Source organism: Euprymna scolopes, chromosome 37 (assembly GCF_053919585.1).
Source record: "Euprymna scolopes isolate OS-2025 chromosome 37, ASM5391958v1, whole genome shotgun sequence".
In the NCBI taxonomy this organism is placed as follows: domain Eukaryota; kingdom Metazoa; phylum Mollusca; class Cephalopoda; order Sepiida; family Sepiolidae; genus Euprymna; species Euprymna scolopes.
In genome coordinates, this window is record NC_136518.1 from 81464718 (window position 1) to 81488124 (window position 23407).

General features: G+C 34.4%; 1 protein-coding gene across 4 annotated transcripts in view; it reads left to right on the plus strand.

Moving 5' to 3' along the window:
* LOC145261253 (sodium-coupled monocarboxylate transporter 1-like) overlaps window positions 1–23407 on the plus strand; it is a 179360-nt gene that overhangs the window by 69587 nt on the left and 86366 nt on the right. For 3 of the 4 annotated variants that reach the window (XM_080119647.1, XM_080119649.1, XM_080119648.1), the window contains exons 2-4: window positions 5385–5453; window positions 8394–8445; window positions 20525–20592. In XM_080119647.1, coding sequence (XP_079975773.1) covers window positions 5385–5453; window positions 8394–8445; window positions 20525–20592 — 189 coding nt within the window. The remainder of the gene's footprint in view (window positions 1–5384; window positions 5454–8393; window positions 8446–20524; window positions 20593–23407) is intronic. The other variant, XM_080119650.1, reaches the window with a different exon arrangement.

Sequence of the window (23407 nt, forward strand, 5' to 3'; positions counted from 1 at the left end):
ATAAGTTTCCAGACTTTTTTGTACAGGTATTTAAAATGTTCGTCGACTCTTGAAAATTTAATATGTTATTGCTATACATCTTATGAGATGACTGATCATTCAGCTTCAAATGAACAGCTACAGCAGGAATTGGAATACGCCATACTAAAGCTTGATTGTCACAGCTGGTGAATGAAAAAAATGCAATCTGGATGTGAGGACATTTTAGAAGGACGATATGCAATAAAATTCTGCTTTAAACTTGGAAAAAAAGCCACAGAAACGTATGGAATGCTTCAGACTACTTTTGGACCATCTTGCATGAATCCAACATTAGTTTAAGTAGCATAAGAGATTTAAGGTATTTAGGGGCTTTGTAAGAGATTGTGAGAGGTATAGGAGAAGTAAGGAAGTCTGAACACCAGAGTTGACTGGCCAAATAAAGAATTCCATGGATAATGACCGTCTTATATCTATAGAGACAATAAATGCACAGTTTGATGTCAGTGTGGGAACTGTACACACAATTATTCGCGAGAAGCTGAAAATGTGGAAGACTTGCACGAGGTTTGTCCCAAGAGTGCCCCATCCTTATCACGGATTATTTGACCAAGATTGGCATTAAGACAGTTTCTCACTCTCCCTATTGCTGAGATCTTGCTCCCTGTGACTTTTAGTTTATTCCCTTAGCTAAAGGAATATCTTAGAGGCTGTCGTTATAAGACAATTGAGATGATGTAACGATGGTCATTGACACGCTCACTCAAGAGGACGTTCATGGGGTATTCGAGAATTTATTGGCGCGGTACAACAAGTGCATTGCAACCGGAGAAGATTACTTCGAAGGGAACTAGTATACTCTTTCTTTCCTGTTTTTTTTTTTTAATCTGTCGGCACGTATACTTTTGATACTTTTGATATAAACGAAAACATAACGGATGAATGGACACAACGCCAACACGTATAAACACACAATGCAGATTTGAAGCGACGTGTACGTCAACGCTAGGAAAAGTGAAGTGTTCCGTTGGTTGACTAAAAAGAGAAGATATAGAAAATGAAAAAAAAAAACAAAAACAAAAAATAACAAACAAAAAAATAAAACAAAAAGAAATCATTTTTATTGAAATAAAAGATTCACACCTTATCCTTGAATGAGATTTCACGAGAAAAACATTATATAACACTGGCAAGGAGCGCGCACTGTTGCCCGGTCATAAAATACGCTTAAATATGATATTTTAATTCACGCATGTTTCGTTTTTATTATTATCGAGTCAATTCTCTCTCGATTATTTCATATTATATTGTACCCACTATATAGTCGTGATTTCAAAAGTAAAAAAAAACAAAACAACAAAACAAAAAACAAAACAGCACATGGCTTTCGTGGCATCAGCTAGAATCGAAACTGAAACCCAAACCAACATTTATAACGCTCTAGTCTCAGAAACTGAATCAGCCATTGTCGGTTGAATAAGAAATACCCAAGTTTTACTCCTTAGCATCTATTTTAATCGGATAAAGCCAATAAAAAACGGTCCACAAATATTCAATAATTTTAGCCGTTTCGTGCTACTCTGTGACCTTCCGTCTCAGAGGAGATGCAGTTTGAAAAAAAAAACATGACGACATAGTGAGTTATATTAATGAGATTTGGAAAGTGAACACATTCATTATTCTAACACACCTTTCATGAAAGTTATATGGATGTGTATCGATTCGAGTGTCTTAGAGGTTATCTCTTGCCCTTATTAAAGATACTACGTGTGACTCATTATTTAGTAATCCTTCTAGACTTAGTATATGAGGGTCGTTCCAAAAGTAAAGCCTTCTATTTTTTAACTAAAAAAATTGAAGACGTACGTAGACGGGAGTGGTGACATTAGAACGAGCGACGTTTTGTGCTCAAGAATTTATTTTTTCTTCATAGTTACAACCATTCGCAGTGCACATTTGCTAGCGATGGACGATGGCACTGCATGGCCGTCTGAAGCGCGTTTTGTCATACGAGGGTCCTGCTAAAACAGAAGCCTCCCACTTTATAACTAAATAAAACCTGAAGTCTACTATCTGTTTTGGCTGTAGCGATCATTTGGATCGATTGAGATGACCAGTTGTTCCAAAAAGTGTGTCTGGTTATACACAAAGCCTTCACCACTAAAAGCAAATCGTATATGTAGATTTCAGACAACTTAATTATATGAATCTCATACGTCGAAAGATGACGGGAGAGTTCATTTTTACACACCCAAACACACACGCATGTTTATGTGTATATTTCTACAAAGTTCTGACTAGGGCTGGGACAAGAGCATGTTCTTTTTTTTTTAAATGAGGGTCACCACTTATCAAGGCCCAGAAGCCACTCGGGGATAAGTGTTATTGTGTGTACTCTAATCAGTGGGATAGTATCGAAGTAATAGTTAGTATTGGGGATTTGATAAGGTGTCATTACTTAAGGGGGCGGTTCATCAGGAATTTGTTTGTGTTGGACTTGAAGACATCCAAGTTGAATTCGGGGGGGGGACAAGCAAGCGGCAGAGAGTTCCACAGCCGTGCAGTTCTAAGAAAGAATCTTTGTTCATGGAATCTACGTTTTGATCTACGTTTTGATTTAGGCACGGATAAAGAGTGGGGGAAGTTATTGACAGTGGTTTCAGCTAGTCGGGTGTTTTTCGTGAAAGATTGGCGGGGGGGGGCAGAGATTGGAGCTCAGACAAGCACTTTGACTCTCGAGTGTGTATCCGTTGATATCTTCAATGGTTTTATATAGAGTGATGTGGTTCTCGATTAATTAACTGTGTCGGATATATACTCGAGCGTCAAAACAATCATAAGAATATTCTCTTGTCACAGCCCTAAGACCGAAACATTAGTATTTTCAACATGTATCATTATCATTATTTAAAATACTTTGTTTCCGTGCTTATCTAAAAAATATTTATATAAAACTAGCATTTAATAATATTAATATAAATGTATATTTCTTCCGTATTAGTATGGTGAAATATAAGGCAGTAATACCTGGTGTTGGAAACAGGTTTTTATTACCTTAATCTATTATATAAATCTCACTTGTCTGTTTAAATGTATGTATGTCTGCCTAAGACTTTCGACAGAGGTGACAGATTTTTACGTGATCGTTATCGTTTTGAAGCTCGACCCTTCGGACGACAAATATAAAAAAATGGCCAAAAACAAGGGTCGCTTTTTCGTCGATATTTTCAAAAGTCATCTCCTCTTTTCGATTGACTAGCCTTAATTTAAACTTAGGTCACTTCCGGTCTGGCGATGGGCGCAACAGCTAAAAGACGTCACATTTTTTTCACGTTCTTTTCCTCCCTCACGGTAAGGGTTCGAGCCTACCTGCTATCTACCACTTTTTTTTGCTCAATATACACCTTCAAACATTTGTGCAACGCTGGGCAATCAGGATAGTCTATAATATAAATCTCACCTGTCTGCTTAAATGTATGTATGTATGGATGGATGTTTGTATGTCTATCTAAAACTTTCGTAGAGGCGACGGATTTTCACGTGATCAGTATCATTTTGAAACTCGACCATTCGGACGACAAATATTGGAAAATTGGCAAAAAACATTAATTCCTTCACCCTCAACTGGGAACTTTTCTACAGGGAGGGGTCGCTTTTATCGTCGATATTTTCGAAAGTCATCCCTTTTATCGATAGTCTGGCCTAAATTTAAACCTACGTCACTTCCGGTTTGGCGATGAGCGCAACAGCAAAGAAGTCACGTTTTTTTCACTTTCTTTTCCCCCTTCACGGTACAGTTTCGAGCCTACCTGCCTACTACCACTTTTTGTTTTTGCTCAACACACACCTCCAAATACCCGGGCAACACCGGGCACCTAGGCTAATTTAATATATAAATTTAACTTGTCTGTTTAAATGTATGCATGTATGTATATTTGTATGTCTATCTAAGACTTTCAACAGAGGCGACAGATTTTCACGAGATCGGTATCGTTTTGAAGTTCGACCCTTCGGACGACAAATATAAAAAAAAATTGGCCAAAAACATTGATTCCTTCACCCTCAACTGAGCACTTTTCTACAAGGAGGGGTCGCTTTTTTCGCCGATATTTTCGAAAGTCATCCCTTCTTTTCGATTGTCTGGCCTTAATCGTTTACGTCACTTTCGGTTTGGTGATGGGTGCAACAGCAAAGGCGTCACGTTTTTTTTCATGTTCTTTTGCTACTTCGCGGTACAGGTCCGAGCCTGCCTGCCTACTACCACGTTTTTTTGTTACTAAACATACATCCAAACATCCCGGCAACGCCGGGCACACACGCTAGTCTATTATATTAATCTCATCTGTCTTTTTGTATGTATGTATGTATGCATGTATGTATGTGAGGTCATGTCATATGCTACTGGTACCATGTAACCCAGTACTACCTGCCTCATGGCCGTGTCACCGGCGACTAAACTGGTTCCCCCACCAGACTTGTTTGGTGAGGAGGGTTGCTAGTCTCCCTGAAGGATTAAAAACAAGACCTTCCAAAGGGCGAATGAACCCTTTTTTTGGGGTCAACGGCCAACTAGCACCATGTGTGTTTGTGTGTATGTATGTGTGTGTTGGGGTGGAGAGGACTCCCGAAGGCCGTGGTGAAGGCAACCTTTCTAGGAGAAACAAATCTTTGATTAAAAAAAAAACATAAAGCGGGAGGCCAGTACCCGCATTAAGTTGGTATGCAGTTTAACTTGTTGCTGGCTATCTTGCTCTTGCTTGTTGCTGGATCTCAACATTTTGAAACGAGAGAGAGAGAGAGACTTTGCTGTCGTACAGAGCTAAGACTCTGTAACATCATCTGTGTGTAGATACTCCCTCAGGCATTTGTCTATTAAAATGGTCCTGTGGCGATGGAAGTCAATTTTGTGCTCAAGTGTCTGAGGGAGTGGCACTCGTCTGACAAGACGTTGCAATCATGTATGTATGTATGTCTGCCTAAAACATTTTGACAGATGCGTTGGAACGTGATGAAACCGATATCATTTTAAAAAACTTTCGGATGACAAATATCGAAAAATTGGTTAAAAACATTAATTCGTTCACCCTCAACTGGGGGCACTTTTTTACAAGGAGGGGTCGCTTTTTTCGCAGATATTTTCGAAAATCATCCACTCTTTTTGATTGGCTAGCATTAATTTAGACGTTCGCCACTTCCGGTTTCCCCCTTCGCGGTACGGGTTCGAGCTTGCCTGCTTACTACCACTTTTCTTTTTTTGCTTAACACACACCTCCAAACAACCGGGCAACGCCAGGGACCCAGGCTAGTATTTTTACATTTCCGCTATTTTTATTTTTACATTTTAATCGTGACAAAAAATATGGATTCAAATGCTATTTATTCTTATCCTTCTTTTTTTTTTTCAGTATTTGGGTTTACGATTTGATTCTTGGGCGGCAGAGGTCATCGGTTCGGTCGTTTCAATTATTCAACAGGTGCGTCATTTATGTTTTTGTATTATTATCTATTTTGTTGATGTTTACTATCGGTATAACAACAATGAAAATAAAAAATGACTTTAGTTAAAAATTAACCTTGATTGTAGTGTTATATATATATATATATATATATATATATATATATATATATATATATATATATATATATATATATATATATATATATAGCAAACCAATTCATTTTATTTTATATATATAGGGTGTCCATAAAGTTCGTGTACACTTTAAAAAATTTATAACTTTATTTGTATTTGCAATAGAAATAATCTGTAAAATGGATTTGAAAGAAGTAAATCTATATTTTTTAATCTTTTATTGAAATTTTATTTCACTTTCCACATGCCCTTCATCATTATCAATACAAAGGGTAATACGATTTTGCAGTTCACGAAAAAAGAATTTTTTTGATTCATCCAGCCTTGACAGACGTGTTTTTAAATATTCTCTCCATTGCTTTTCTTTTAATGATTTGGAATTCATTCCATTTGCGCTTTTTTCCAAGGAACTCTGCCTTTTGGATTATTTTGGACCATTTGGAATTTACCCATTGGATTGAAATTTTAAATTCGACCGTTTTGGATTTTACCATTTTTGGATTTTTACCCTTCACCGGACTATCCATTCATGTTAAATCTTTCTATCATCTTTCTTTTGCCTCCTGTTCCCCTTACCTCACCCTTTTTTTTAACCAAGTAAGATCTGTGACTTACTTGTAGTTTCATTAAATACTTTTATATGCAAAATCCGATCCTGAATTTTGCTAATTCCTGCCCTCTGATGAGAAGGAGAGTATTTCTTCGAAACTCCGCGGATTAAGGACTATCCACTTATCTTGTGTTTCCTTTTTTAAAATTAAATATGTTTTTAACTCTTTTTCAAGATGTCTTTTAACATGTTTTATTAATCATTTGTTCATATTATAAGCTATATTTCCTTTTCGGTTTTATTGAGCTTTTACATCTGGCTGAGTTTATTTTACTTGTAAATATTAACTCTTTAATATTTATAATATATTTTAAGTTTACCATTTTGATTACCTTAGTAAACTTATTGCAATTTTTATTATATATATATATATATATATATATATATATATATATATATATATATATATTTATTTCAGGTTAAAAATATCTAAAAGTAAAAGAAAAACAAAAAGCATTGAATTTAACGAGGATGTTGAGAGTGATCCACAAAAAGAGCAGGCTATTGTTTTATTTATTAAAAAAAAAAAAATTAAATAATATTTGGTCGCAAAATAGAACTACTGTTTTGATCAACGTAATTTATCACATCAGGCAATCTATACGCCTTCAATATAAATTATATATTTTTAATAAATAAAAAAAAATATTTCAGTTTTCCTTAATTTAAATACATGTTTGGATAACAACCTGGGGCTTGTTTACTTAAATGTAATAAAACAAAATATATTATCATCAATCCCAAATCCGCCAGCTAAAGCTATTTTTTCTTGTTTTAGTTTGTGTCAGCAAGGCAATCGAGAATTGTCCAAGATTGTGCACATATAAAAGAAAACGGTTCTCATCAAACGGAAATGGAATCATTTCGTCTTTTCGAGGGCGGCAATTTATAGCATTGTCGTTTTCAAATCCAATGTTAGCAGATTCTGGGTGAATTGTATACATTTTTGCTTCCGATTCTTAAGTTGTTATTTCAATGACTTGCAGACAAGCTCATTAACATTTATCGTCGAGTAGCATTGGGGCCTTGATAATCGGTGATTTGTTGGTACATAAAAAGAAAACGGATTAGCAGGTTATACGGAATCAATTGCTAAATGCATCTTCAGGGCTGTAGTTTTTATGGATATTTTTGTGTCCTGCTACGTGAATCACTTGATATACCCAATTGGTCACCCATCTGCTAATGGCCAGGCTCCACGTCACTTGACTTTGTTGATCCAACTAAAACTGATGTGTCAATGTAAATTTGTCACACAAACAAGTAATGGTAGTGATATTAATTGAACAACCCCAAACAAACAAACAAACAAACAAACAAACAAACAAACAAACAAACAAATAAATAAATAAACAAATAAATAAATAATAATAATAATAGTTGTTGTTGTTATTATTATTATTATTATTATTATTATTAACAAGAAAGTAAACTCCTGTCAGATCGTAGGTTTCGCCGTTCCAGCAGTCACAAGGTAAATATGAAGGAAACAGAGAAGCAATGCAAATATACGGAACTGGTCAGAGAACTTAAAGGGACGTGGGACATCAAGAAAGTCAAGCTAACACACACAATCGTAGAAACACTAGGAATCATCCTGAAAAACTATGAAGAAAATAATGTGAGAAATTGGAATCAGTGGGAAGAAGCTAAGAAGAAAAAACGGATAGTAATAATGAGAAGAGTTGAAATCATAAGGAAAATCCTAGAATGCGGAAACCAACCTACATAAACTGCGAACAGTAGTCAGTAACTGTAATAGTTATAAAACAAAAACAAAAAGAACACGGCCACAAGAAAGGAAGAAAACCGAAATCATAAAATACAAAAGAAAAAAAAAATGGTGGATTCTACATCGAATGGCGCCACACGGAAGAGTTGTCAAAGGTTCAGGGTGACAGAGGAAGGAGAGCGTTAGCCAGACCTCCAGTAGAAGAGTGCGGAGAGGACTAGGACATTGGGGAGGCTTTTTGTCACCCAAACCCCAAACAGGGAGAAATTAAATAAAGTGAAGACACCCACGAGAGAGATGGAGAGCAGGGAAATATGGGGAGACTTGCTGTCACTCATCTCCAAGAAACACTTCCGGTCATTGTTAGTGAGTGATCGCTGGTGATAGCCTGTGTGAGAACTCCTAGTGAGTATATTATTATTATTATTATTATTATTATTATTATTATTATTATTATTATTATTATTTTTTTTTAACAGGTACTCTATATCGGCGTTGCTTCTTACACACCTTCTACGGCTTTACAAATCGGTAAGTGACATACGCGTACAAACTGCTTTATTTATGTGTCACCGAAGATAAGAGATTGGCACTACTACTACTACTACTACTACTAATAATAATAATAATGATAACTATATATATATAAAAACGTAACTCTTGGTTTGTTCGTAATTAATAGTCTAAATAACTAAATAAATGATTGCTTCGACATTTTGGTATAATATCTTTACTGTACCCATGCGTGTTTCTATACATGTCCTTTTAATTATAACATTATACTTAATTTTTCTATAATAAATAGGTGGTTTTCTTTGTACCAAAAGGCCATCTTTTTTATTTATAGACAATTATTTATCACCGCTTGCGTCACGTGACCAGTGTTTCCAATTTAGCGCTTTTCCCGCTAGATCTGGAGATTTCGTTTGCAATCTAGCGGGGAATTCTAGAAAATCTGGAGATATTTTGCACCCACACACCCGCAATTTTAGATTAAAAAAAAGCGTTTGAAAATACTTTAAAACATAAAATAAACTCATTCATGTAAGTAAAAAAAGTAGCATATATTGCCTTTGGTAACAATTATTTATTGATTATTTATTTTGTTTTTCACCTTTGTTTTCGGCTAACCATTCTTAAATCTCGCTATAAAATCGATTTTTCCAAGTACATTTTAGGGGGAGGGGAATTCCAACCTCCGTAGTTTAGTTTAAAATACGATCTAAGCAACCCCCCTTAGTCAAAAATTCTAGAAAGCAAGAAACAACAGCAAAAAAAACTTATACCAAACACAGTAAAATTTAATTATCTACCAACCGAAATAATTTTAACATGCTAAAGCAAAGTTTTTTTTATTTTTTATTTTTCTAATTTCCAAATATGTTGTTCAAAAAGGATTTTACACACTGAATAATAAAAAAAAATAATAATAAACATGTCCGCTTATCGCTTAAGGAGTAATGAGGCTTAAATGACTAGCTGTATCAGAATTTTTGTATGAATTTTTGACACCCCTAACACGAAACTGCGAATAAAATATAAAAGAAAAACTCGTAATTTCTCTTTTAAAAGTGGGTTTATTTTCTTTATGGATTATACTTCCAAAATAAACTATTAAAGTTGTATAAAAAGTAATAAAAATATTATTTTTTTTATTAAAAAAAAAACAGTAATGTAATTAATTTAATTTTACGAGTTCAGTATTTTTCAATTTTTAAACTTTAAAAATCCGTCAATTTTTCTATTGATTCTATTTTACGATATTTTCAGAGTCAATGTGAAATTTTATGCTCTTTTCAATAAACCGAATATAATATTTTAGACAAACGTCTTCTTTTAATTCAACTTCCACCATTTTGAAATGTCTATTAAAAAGTAAATAATTAATTTACTCACCAAAGTTTTATATATCACAAATTGAAGATAAAAGATCAATAAATAATATATTAAAATTTAAAACGAAAAATAATAGTGTTTTTTTAGAAATTTACCTGTAAAGTCCGAAGTTTAAACCCCCCTTTTTTTAAACACGTTGTTTTTTTGTTTTTTTTTTTTACATGGAATCTTGGTCCTTGCTCCTTTAATTGAAAAAAATGAGGGTTTGAATTATATTTTTCGGGTAGTTATAAGCTTGGAAAGGCGGGGGGCCGAATAAATTAACGCCTCCCATTTTTAAATGTCTATTAAAATTTAAATTTAAAACGACAAAAAAGTAGTGTTTTTTAGAAATTTACCTGTAAAGTCCGAAGTTTAAAACTTTTTTTTTTAAACCGCGTTGTTTTTTTTAAATTTATTTTTTTTAAATGAAACCTTGGTCCTTGCTCCTTTAATTGAAAACAATTAGGGCTTGAATTACATTTTTCGAGGAGTTATAAACTTGGAAACGGGGTGGAATTATTAAATATTTTTCACGAAATTACTGACACACCCAACAAATGACTTATCTACCACTAACCCTAAATTCGAGTTGCACTCCCAAATTTACAGTCATAGATTTTTTATACAATTTTCCAAGAGTGAAGTCCCCCAATGATTAAACGACATGCAACCAGTTAATTGTTGGAAAGACAACTTTTAATAAAAGAAATGAAATAAAAATAACTTAAACACAGTTTCAGCACGTATAAAAGATACTTGAATTTTACTGCATTTGGTATCAGGTATTTTTGTTATTGTTTACAATTTTTCGAATATTAATTATTTTACAGAAATAATTGTGTTGTTCCTACTTACTTGCCCCCCCAAGAGCCGTCATTCATGATTTTACTTATTTTTACTAATTTTTAGACGTTTATTTTATTTAATTGTCAGCATGAAAAACTCTTTAAGACGCAGCATATGCTAACACTTCAGTGAAGTTTACTGTATTTATTTTTTAGCAAACATTAATAGCAGAAAGTTGTCCACTTTATTTATTTTTTTGCATAATTAATGATGGAAGCATGTTTTCTGTTTTTCTTACCATCTGGTGAAAAAATAATTTGTACAGTCTCTTGAAAAAAAACAACTTTTCTATACTTTCACCTAACTATTTACAATGTTCATATAAAGCATTCATCTGTTCTTTTTATAATAAAAAATCCGTTTTAAAAAAGAAACGTTTAAAAGAAAAAGTGTAAGTTTTCCTGAAAAAAAAAACTCCAAAAAACTTTCACCTAACATTTTGTGGTAAAAAACTATTTTTTTTTGGCGGAAAAAACAACAACTTTTATTGATAAAAAATTGCAAAAAATAATAAAAGTAAATAAACGAACACAATGCAATTTTTCTTGAGTAATGTGTTCACTTTTAACAAACTGAGCCACAGCAACGTGTGGCCGGGTACAGCTAGTGATAATAATAATAATGATGAGAGAGAGAGAGAGAGAGAGAGAGAGAGAGAGAGAGAGAGAGAGAGAGAGAGAGAGAGAGAGAGAGAGAGAGAGAAACGGAACGGAAAAATTTACTGACCATTCATGCAGATACATGTAGTCCTTCGTTAGGTGTATCAGAATTTTTGTAGGAATTTTTGACACCCCAAACACGAAACTGCGAATAAAATATAAAACACTTGTAATTTCTCTTTTAAAAGTGGGTTGTTTATTTTCTTTATGGATTATACTTCCAAAATAATCTATTAAAGTTGTATAAAAAGTAATAGAAATATTACTTTTTTTATTAAAAAAAAAAACAGTAATAAAATTAATTGAATTTTACGAGTCCAATATTTTTCAATTTTTAAACGTTAAAAATCTATCAAAATTTTTCTATTGATTCTATTTTACGATATTTTCAGAGTCAATGTGAAATTTTATGCTCTTTCCGATAAACCGAATATAATATTTTAGACAAACGTTTTTTTTTAATTCACGCCCCCATTTTAAAATGTCTATTAAAAAGTAAATAATTAATTTACTCACCAAAGTTTTATATATCACAAATTGAAGATAAAAGATCAATAAATAATATATTAAAATTTAAAACAAAAAAAAAATGTTTTTTTAGATATTTACCTGTAAAGTCCGAAGTTTAAAACCTTTTTTTTTAAACCACGTTTTTTTTAAAATGAAACCGTTGTCCTTGTTCCTTTAATTGAAAAAAAAATTAGGGTTTGAATGACATTTTTCGAGTAGTTATAAACTTGGAAAGACAGGGTGTCGAATTATTCAATACTTTTCACGAAGTTTCTGACACACCTAGTGCTTCGTACGTACACCACCAAACTATTAATAAATTGTCGATGCAGCAATTGTTGGGTTACGTTTTCTTTTTTTTTTTTTTAGATGAGGATTGATTTAGTCGTACTTTTTGGCTTCTTCGGACTACTGTTCTCATCTCGAGTGCTATTTTCACAACCCTTCAGTCCATATAACCTCTGAACCTTTTCAGGTGTCGACCTCCCATAGCGTAGTGGATAGAGTACTTGGTAAAATAGAGTTGTAAAAGTGACAGTCTAAAGATCGGAGGTTCGATCCTTAGTGCGAGCGATATTCAAAATACAACTGCGATTTACTTAGGACTTCTATCCATTTATGATTGACGGAATGAGAGCATGTTGCTCATGTGGATTAAATAAAATGCTCCATTCGAAATTCCGCAGAGATTTTCGAGTTCGACAGAAAGATTCCCAAGTTTGACAAGATACACCTGAAGAAGGTCGAAGATTACATCGGCCAAAACCTTGTGCAAATAACACTCAAGATGAGAACAGTAGTCCGAAGAATTGTTTGGTGTTATACTATGTTATTTTTTTGCACTTAAAGAAAGTTATCTCCATACTCCCCTACCGTGCTACAGAATCTGTATTATTTTACAGTAAGGCCACAGCACTTTCATTTGTACTAGCAGGCCTCCAGACGTTGCCCCATCGTAAGATACGCTTAAATATGATATTTTAATTCATGCAGATTACGTATTTATTATTATAGAGACAATTCTCTATCGATTATTATATTGAACTTAATATATAATAGTGAGGTCTAAACTATAATACATATATATCATTATAGCAGATGTTTCACCAGAATGTTGAAAGCTTATGAAGCGACACCATCATGGCTATTAAAAGGCGATACAAGCTTAATAGTTAAAAGCACAGAAACCAAAAACCCTAGCAAATATCGCCCAATATGCTGCCTAACCACGACTTACAAGCTGTTCACTGGATTAATAGCTGACAGCATATATGAACACCTTTCATCCGGTGATTATCTTGAGGAGGAAGAAACAGGATGTAGGAAAAACTGCCTGGGCACCAAAGATCAATTGCTCATTAATAAGACCATTTTGGAAGATTGCAGGAAAAGAAAAAGAAATCTAAATATGGCATGGATAGATTATCAGAAAGTATTTGATAGTGTACCCCATTCGTGGATACTAAAATGCCTCGAATTATACAAGATCCACCCGACCATACGAGAAATTTTAGCTGCCCAAATGAAGGAGTGGCAAACATCCATTACCTTAAACCATAACGGGGGAAGGATATCCATCCCAAATATAAGAATAAAAAAAGGAATCTTCCAAGGAGACAGTTTATCTCCTCTACTATTTTGCTTGGCAATTGATCCTCTAAGTAAGCTTCTAAAGAACTGCCAAGGTGCTTATAATCTAAGCTACAGCTGCCAAAGAGAATCCTCCAAGTTAATAAACCATTTATTTTTCATGGATGATCTTAAGCTGTATGCTAGCTCGGATAAGGATTTAGATAATCTACTGAAAATTGTCCACACTTTTTCTAATGACATCAAAATGAAGCTCGGGCTGGATAAGTGTGCTATGTGTACTCTGAAAGCTGGCAAGAAGATATCTACTGAAAATATACAGCACGATGAAAATAGTGTAATCAGAGAACTGGATGAACAGGAAACATACAAATACCTCGGCATTGATGAAAATGAGTCCATCCAGCATTCAAAGATGAGAGAGAAACTAAGCCAAGAATATCTACGCCGGGTAAGAAAAATCTGCAAAACTGAAATCACAAACAAGAACAAAGTTACGGCAATTAACCAACTTGCCATGCCAGTACTAACATATAGTTTTGGCATTATTGACTGGCCTCAAAAAGACATAAATTGGCTTGACACAAAGACAAGGAAAATGTTAACCTTGTACCGAGTTATTTATCGAAATCAGTGCATGCCTTGTTTGTACCTACCCAGGCGAGAAGGAGGTATGGGACTCTCGGAAGTCAATCATCAACACAGAGCCACAATCGTCAGCATAGGTCAGTACATAATAAGTTCCTGTAACCTCAAGCTTATGAAAATTAAAGACCATTATCAGAATCGAGCAAGTAGTACAACATCTATAACACTACTTGCCACTCATTTTGGAAAAGATTGCCTTACAAATGATACTGAGAACCCAAACAAGCCTGCCACTGACATAACCCAGAAAAGTCGGAAAAAATACACTAGCCAGTTCCATAGTGTTAAAACAGAAGAATGGACCAACCATAAACGGGCAAAATACCTACCGACTGAACTATCCCAAGAATATATTGATAGGGATGGTTCCCTGGACTGGCTCAAAACAGGATCCCTCCATTACGACCAAGAGAGGTTGATATTGGCTGCACAAGACCAGAGCCTCATGACAAACGCCTTCAAAAAGATGTGTGGTCTAAGCAACAATAATAAATGCAGGTTCTGTAGCACTGAGGTTGAGAGTGTGGGCCACCTGATTTCTGGTTGCAAAGTCCTACTTGGAGATGGTTATTATACAGATCGCCATAACGGAGTTTGCAAATACCTTCACTGGAAGATATGTAAGAAACTCAACATTCAGTGTAGTAAAAAATCCTGGGAACATATACTCGAACAAACAGTTGGGAATGACAACTACACTATTCACTATGACTACATAATCCCTACTGCTACATATCTAGAAAACGCAGCTGTTAAACCAGATATAGTGATTTGGGACAGAGCAAACAAAAAAGCGACCGTAATAGAGGTCAGTGTACCCAATGATACAGGGCTTAACAGAGTTGAGAGGGAAAAGATAACAAAGTATCAAGGACTTATGTATGATATGAAACGAAATTGGAAATTAAAAGACGTTTCAATTATACCAGTCATCATAGGAGCAACTGGGCTTATGAAAAAAGAACTTTAAAAAGTACATAGCAAGCATACCCGGTGAACCAAGTGCAAGTGAAATACAAACGATTGCACTGAAAGGGACGGCTAGAATCCTGAAAAGATCTCTTGGTTGGACTCACTAAAATAGGGGTAAATGTTAGACATCTGGTTGGATGTCCAATCCCCTAGAAGAAAAAAGTTTAAGAAAAATGAAAAAAAAAAGACGTAATACATATATTTTATATATATATATATATATATATATATATATATATATATATATATATATATAGTAATTTATAAAATATATATAGAGATTAAGCTACACTGAATATTCCACGTTTCATCCACTCTAGGATTCTTCAGGCTTATGATATGTGTGTGTGTGTGTGTGTGTGTGTGTGTGACTTGAATGCCATTAGCTAGAATCAAAACCTAAACATGCAACTCTTTACCCTCTTTCTTTTGCCTCTGAGCCACGCCCCTACGCATACACACACATACACACACACACACACGCATACAAACACACACATACATACACACACATATATATTCATATATATATATATATATATAACTATAAAAGTGAAAATGTCTCTGTGTGTCTGAGTAAATTTCCCTACCAAATAACTTTCTCTTTCAGTCTAGAGACTCAAGATTTGATATAAGATTTGGGAAAATCTTTTTAATCGGTTTTCGGACAGATATTTGACTGCCAAGGGGTCAAAGTTCAACGATTTTAACCTTTGAAAACTCTACTAAGTTCCTCCGCCAATTTAAATGTAGGTTACTTGGACATCGATCAAACTTTTTAATTTTATTTGAGCTCCAAAAAATAAATGTTAAGGGATCAAAAATGGGGTCAAAGTTACAAGAAAGTTGACCTCTCCGGTCTCTACCAAATTACTCAGCCATTTTCTGGTCTAAACATTTGAGATTTTACATAAAGTGTCTTGAGAGATAGGGCAAACTTTTTAATCGATTTGGGCCAAAAATTTGAGCTGCCAAGGAGTCGAACTTCAAAAAATTTGATCTTTACGGTATCTAGCAAACTACTCAGCCAATTTATGATCTAAACATTTGAAATTAATACATAACGGGTATTGACACATACGGCAAGCATTATAATCAGTTTTGGGGCGAAAATTTAGCTGCCAAAAGGTCAAAGTTGAAAGAGTAGACATTTGCAGATTCTACCAAATTTCTTTGCCAATTTTGTGTCTAAAAACTTGAAATTTTAGATTTAGGTAATTTGGACTAAAGACTTTGAAAATACAGCACTGTTTCGCTGTATCACCTCTCATCAGTGCGGCTAGACAGGCAACTACCTCAAGCCAGGATTGAAACCTGATCGCCCGTAGGACAGTCTACGTTTCTAACCATTACGCTTATTGGCTGCTGCTGTGCGGGCAGTGAATTGACGATGTTTAGACATCGTCCGAAATACCTAAGCTCGATTTGTTTATACAAAGAGCATAGCATAATACGCTAATGGTAGTTCGTGTATCACTTCCCAATATGCTCAACTCAATATAAGGAGCATTATAGTCATCCACATACAGTTCAGTTTCGCTGTATCACAGCTCATATATTGAGATATATTTTTAAATCCATTACGACTTGTATATACAAACTGAGTAAAGTTTCAAGTTTATGATTTACCTATATATAAAATTTCGTGGTTAGGATTCTCTTGAAAGTATTACTTCAAGTAATATCTATCAGGATTTTTCATCTGAAATCTATCAGTGTCTTATCTCGCTTATATATATATATATATATATATATATATATATATATATATATATATATATATATATAATTATGATTGCTTAATTTAATCACATAAATTAATATACGAAAGTATAAATTTATGCGTAAACTTTAAGTATTTACTTCAACAGTGCTCAATACGTAGGTAGTAAGTTATAAAATTTTATAACTTACTATATATATATATATATATATATATATATATATATATATATATGAGCAAACAGTTAATAAAATATGTTAAAAAACACTTTGAAATGAGTTAAAAACATATTTAATCTGAAAAGGAAACATTAGATAAATGGATAGTCCTTAATCCGCGGAGTTTCGAAGAAATACTTTCCTTCTCATCAGGGGGTAGGAATTAGCAAAATGCAGGATCGGATTTTGCATGCAGAAGTATTTGATGAAACAACAAGTAAGTCAAAGATCTTACTTGAAAACAAAATAAGTTAAGCAGAGGGAATATGATGAAGAAAAAGGTGATTACACATGAATGGATAGTCTGGTGGAAGATAAAAAATCCAGTGACGGTAAAATCCAAATGTAAAACTTCAAGAAAGTTAAAAGAATTATATATATATATATATATATATATATATATATATATATATATATATATATATATATATATATATATGCAACATATTTACATGATCGCTAATGTTTCGGACAGGTGGTCAGTCAAGATTATAAGTCCTCGTCAGCCGACTTAAGAAAGTGTGTTCCCCATCGAAGAAGTCCGGCAACAATATCTACTATTATATAAAAGTCACTGTGTGTCTGTGTGTGTGTGGGAGAGAGAGAGAGAGAGAGAGAGAGAGAGAGAGAGAGAGAGAGAGAGAGAGTTCCTGCAGGTTCTAAATCGTCTAAGCCTATCTTTTGCAAATGTTACACGAATGGTAATTTACATGTCTGGCAGTGTTCTTAGATATGTTTTGTACGGAAATTCATCCGATAAGTATCGAAAATGGAAAAAAATCAGATCCTAAAAATAGTCCTTTTTTCTTTCAGATAAAAAAAAGGATTTTTTACAGAAGAATATTTTACGTTTCACCGAAATTTCTTTCTACATTTTCAGACACATATCGCATTCGTCACTTTCCGTCTCCGACTGGATAGAATCTCTCTTCTCTCTCCCGAACACATGACGTCATTTTCATGTACTATCATTCGACACCTGCATTTCTAGCTCGTTCTCTCTAAGAAACTAACTCTTGATTTCCCCCACTTCAATCACGCTAGTTGCTGGTGGGTTTATTTCCGTTCGCTGTTAGGTTATCCTGACATGTTCTAATGCAACCCTCGCCGAAATTTATACTAGTTAACATAACTTCTATTTATTGGTGTAGGATTTGAAGATAGAACATAATCTGTAGGGAAGCAGTCCAGTGGTAATGTATTCAACAAAGGGGATGTTTGCAGAAATAAACTTAGGATATGCCACGGTCAAGATCTGAGACCAATTCGAAGGTTAGGGTTAAAAAGATTGTTAGTCGAATGATGAACACTATCACGAGAGGATTTGAAACAATGGTTGGAATGGGCAGATGATTGCTTAGAGAACTTATTAACATTAGGCTTGAAGACAACCATGTTGGAGTCGCTTGGGAAGTTGACTCGTGATATCTTGGAATGTTTTAGGAAATAAACTTTATTCATGTTTTTCTTTATGTTTTTGCCATAAGGAGAGACGAGTTCTTGCTGTGAATGTCTTGCTCCAATACCTATTACCTTATCGGGCTAAGAAACGCAATGGTTTCAGTCTATCAATCGTCAGTCTTTGTTAATCTTCCTCTACAATTACTTTCTCAGCCATTACTTGAGTGTGTTATTTCGTCTGTCTAACGAAACATTCTCCAAACTTTGGCGTTGGTAAGTCACGTAATTTAGTTTCTGTACGCCATTCGACAAGTAACGTGTGTGCGACTGCGCACGATCGAACTTCTAATTTCGTCTCTTCAATAGGACAAACATTTTTCTTTCTCTTTCTTTTAAGTAGCTGAACTGGAAAGAAGGGTTGCACACCTTGTAGGTAAACGCTTATTAAATTTCACGTTGAACATTTAACACAAGTGTTGTGGTGGCACCCACTCATTTACATATGTGGATAATATTACACATAAATAACAAGACTCGGTTAGTCTGAGTGTGTGTTAACCAGAAGCCACCGAAGGCCGAGCCGAGAGCAGATATGTTCTCCAGCCAAGACTCTCTTACCTGACAACCATTATGTAAATATACTGTAAAAATACTTTTCCTAATACATTTCTTATTGATCTACCTTTGTTTGTTGAGTCTTCATTTGCATTGCCTTATACGTTGTTTGCAAACATAACAACAAGATAGAATCAAGATGCGACCAGTGCATTATGCGTGTTTTTTTTTACATGTTGGTCGCCACTTATCAAGGCCCGGAAGCCACTCGGGGATAAGGGTTATTGCGTGTACAGTAATCAGTAGGGTAGTATCGTAGTAATCGTTAGTATTGGAGATTTGATAAAGTGTCTTACTCAAGGGGGCGGTTCATCAAGAATTTGTTTATGTTGGACTTGAAGATATCCAAGTTTAACGAGGTAAATGCCATGGAATTGTACAGCAATTGTAACCATTTGTGAAAAGTATCCATATATTAATACTATAGCGGGTGTGTTATTTTGTGTGCCACGCTTACATCTTTTTTCTTTAGAGGGACTGTCGTTTAATTGTTATGGCCTTACATTTCTTGTAATAATTTTTACCAAAAATTCTTCATAAGTTTTGGTTTCGATTATAACTGATGGCACTGAAGTCATCTATTTTTGAAATTAAAAACCTATTTATTATTTTTACCTAGAATTCTTCATAAGATTTTGTTTTGGTCTCGATTATAGCTGAAGGAACTCAAGTTATATATATAGATTCGAAAAAGTTGTCAAAAACAAATATATAACAAAGAAATGGTATCAAAGGCAAGATAAGTTACTTTTCTACTTAACTGGATATGTTTTAGTGTTTTTATTTAATGTAACATGTTTATCTAGCTCGAAAAAAACATACAGTGTTTACACATGTATTGGAAAATTTTAAATGGCGCCAGACTGTCTCTTGAACACGGTAAGTTTGGGAAAATGAGTTAAAAATAAGAAACTATATAAAATACTGTTAGAAACCCACCGAATATGTCAGCCTATGTCACAGTAACATAGTATTTTTTAGTATTTTGTATATATTTTTATTTTTAACTCATTTTCCCAAACTTACCGTGTTCAAGAGAGAGCCTGTCGCCATTTTTAATTTTTTGTTTGTTTTTTTGACAACTTTTTCGAATCTATGTGTATTGTAATACAAATCCCAAAAAATAAATTAATACACATATTATGAAACCTTATCTCAAGGAATACGAAAACAAATAAGAATTAATATATAATGCCAGAATTATCTGTACTTTCATTAGTTTAAAACAAAATTAAATGAGATTATGTAATCGTATTGTTTCGATTCTTGACAATTCTCTTCTCATCTTCAATGCTATTTTCACAGCGATTTCATCGATGTAACCTCTGACTTTCTTTAAGTGTATTTTATTGAACTCGGGAATCTTTTTGTCAAACAAAGGAATCATTCACCATCACCGAATTCGTTGGTATATTAACAGAACATATGGACCAGATTTCTCTAAGATCTCGCATTATTACAATTTTTTACTTACTGCTTTTTTTAAATGGTTCGCTTTGAATGTAAATTTTTGCATTTGAAATAAAATGAAATATTTCTTTCCCATTCAGTGACTCACATACCTGAATGGGCAACAATCATTATGATCAGCATGATAGCCACCACGTACACAGCAATGGTGAGTTAACCTTTTTCTTTTTTGTTCACAGTAATGAAATTTCACAGTAATGAAATTTCACGGTTAATTAAAGAAAATAGTTTTTTCTTTTTTACAAAGGTATCACCACTTATCAAGGCCAAGAGGCCACTCAAGGATAAGGGTTAAACAGTGTACAGTAGAAAAAAAAATTCATATTATTTGGATCCTTCGGGCTACCTTTGAGTGTTATTTTCACAACGTTGCGGCCGATGTAACCTTCGACCTTCTTTAGGCGCATCTGTCGAACTCGGGGAATTTGCACGGAAGCTTAATTTAATCTACAGAGGTAGCACGCTCTCGTTCCGTCAGCTATGACTGGGTACGAACTAATTCGCTTTTTTTACATAGGCATCACCACTTATCAAGGCCAAGCGACCACTCGAGGATAAGGGTAAAAAACTGTACAATAGAAATTGGACAATATAGTAATCGTTAGTAATGAAAATTCGGTAGATTTGTTAACTTATACGGAACGGCTCATCAAAAACTTGTTTACGTTAGACTTGAAGACAACCATATTGTAGTCAGCTGGAAAGCAGGAAAACGGGAAACAATTCCATAGGCGTGCAGTTCTAAGAAAGAAGCTTTGCTCATGGAATCTACGTTTAGGTTTAGGCACAGATAAAGAGTGGGGGAAATTATTGATAGTGTTTTCTGCTAGACGGGTGTTTCTTGTAAAAGTTTGGCGAGGGCAGACCATAGATTGGAGCTCAGCCGAGCACATGCTTCCAATGAAGATTGAACCTTCAAACTCCAAAAGAGTGTAACTTACAACTGAATTTAACAAAGTACTCTATCCACTATGCCACGAGTTATACAGTTCGTCTAAAAATATAATTGCAACTTACATAAACCTTCTACCCAGTAATAGACGATGGGACAAGAGCATGCTAAGTTAAATGAAGGGTTACGTTCGAAATTTCGATGTTCCATGCAGATTCCCGAGTTCAACAAAAAGATTTCCGATTTCAACAAAAAGATTTCCGAGTTCAACAAGATACGCTAAAACAAAACCGGGGTTTATATCGAGCGAAATATTGTGAAAATAACATCCAAGATGAGAATAGTAGTCCGAAGAATCAAAATAATATGACTAATCAATCCTCATCTAAAAAATGAAAAAGTTGTAACATTATTTTACGTATTTATTTAGAGTTTAGCATAAAATTGTGATACAAATGTGACATTGTCTTGATATCTGCCGGGCTGAGTGTGCTCTTCTGTTCAGTACTAGGAGGACTACAATCTCAGGAGTTACTTTATAGCTAATTGTATGAGGCGACCCAACAAGGGAATGTCGACGGGGCTACACAGGTATATTTTGTTGGTAAGAGTGCTTAACCCAGTGCGCTGGTTTCTCAGACTCACGCCTGATCTTGCGTCCAACTACATAGCAAGGAATTAGATAATATCGACATTTAGAATTAAATAGATAACAAACCGACACTTATATTTATTTATTTCTTTTTTTATATATTTTAAAAAATTTTCCGAATCCTCGCCCCCCCCATGGTGCAATGGATAAAGGCGTTGAGTTTCTAAGGTTTCAGGTGAGAATTCTTTCAAGATAGTAGTTTTAATCCTACTCAATCAAGCCAGAGGATAAGTTGTCCAGAACGTGGTGAGACAAAAAAAAAAAAAAAAAAAAAAAAAACTATGGAAAGCAGTAATTACTGGGGATATAATTACAAGACTCAACATTCCTATCTTGTTGCGGTTAATCATCTGAAGAAGGCCAGAGGATGAGTCGTTCGAAACGTGGTGTAAAAACACTCGCATAATAGTCCACAAAAAGAATGAGTGCACAAACTGATACTTTCTCTCCTTTTTTTTTTCATTTTACTTCAATAGGAAGACATCACTACTACTGATGCAATTCTCTATCTATATAAAAGCAAAGTACGTCCAAGGATGGAATACTGCTGCCACATCTGGGCAGGAGCTGCTAAAAACAGCCTATCCTGCCTTGACAGAGTACAAAATAGACTCTGTGGCTTAGTGGGGGATGCCCTTTTCTCTTCCCTGCAACCTCTCTCCCACAGAAGAGACGTTGCGAGCCTATCTTTGTTTTATCGTTATTTCCATGGCAGGTGCTCGTCTGAACTCCAATCTCTGGTCCCCCCTCACCAATCTTTCACGAAAAACACCCGTCTAGCTGAATCCACTGTCAAAAATTTTCCCCACTCTTTATCTGTGCCTAAATCAAAACGTAGATTCCATGAACAAAGCTTCATTCTTAGAAGTGCACGCCTGTGGAACTCTGTTCCGTCTGCCTGCTTCCCACCTGACTACAGCCTGGATGTCTTCAAGTCCAACGTGAACAAATTCCTGATGAACCGCCCCCTTAAGTAAACACTCCATTAAACCTCCACACTAACGTACTGTACTTGCAATAACCCTCATCCCTGAGTGGCTTCCGGGCCTTGATAAGTGGTAACCACCGTGTAAAAAAAAAGATTAAAAAAATAAATGAATGGGCTATTCCTTGGCTTAAACTTGATTTCTATATAAGATACTTAATAGGCACGTGTTCCATTAAAATACTTCTTTCCCTATAAACGTTGAGTTAATAAAGTGCAGAACATAAATTTTCTCCTCACTCATTGATCAGTTAATTATTTTATACAAGGTGATTGAAAAATAACTCTTTATTTTAGAATACATAAAATCAATAATTATTTTATACAAGGTGATTGAAAAATAACTCTTTATTTCAGAATACATAAAATCAATAATTATTTTATACAAGGTGATTGAAAAATAACTCTTTATTTTAGAATACATAAAATCAATA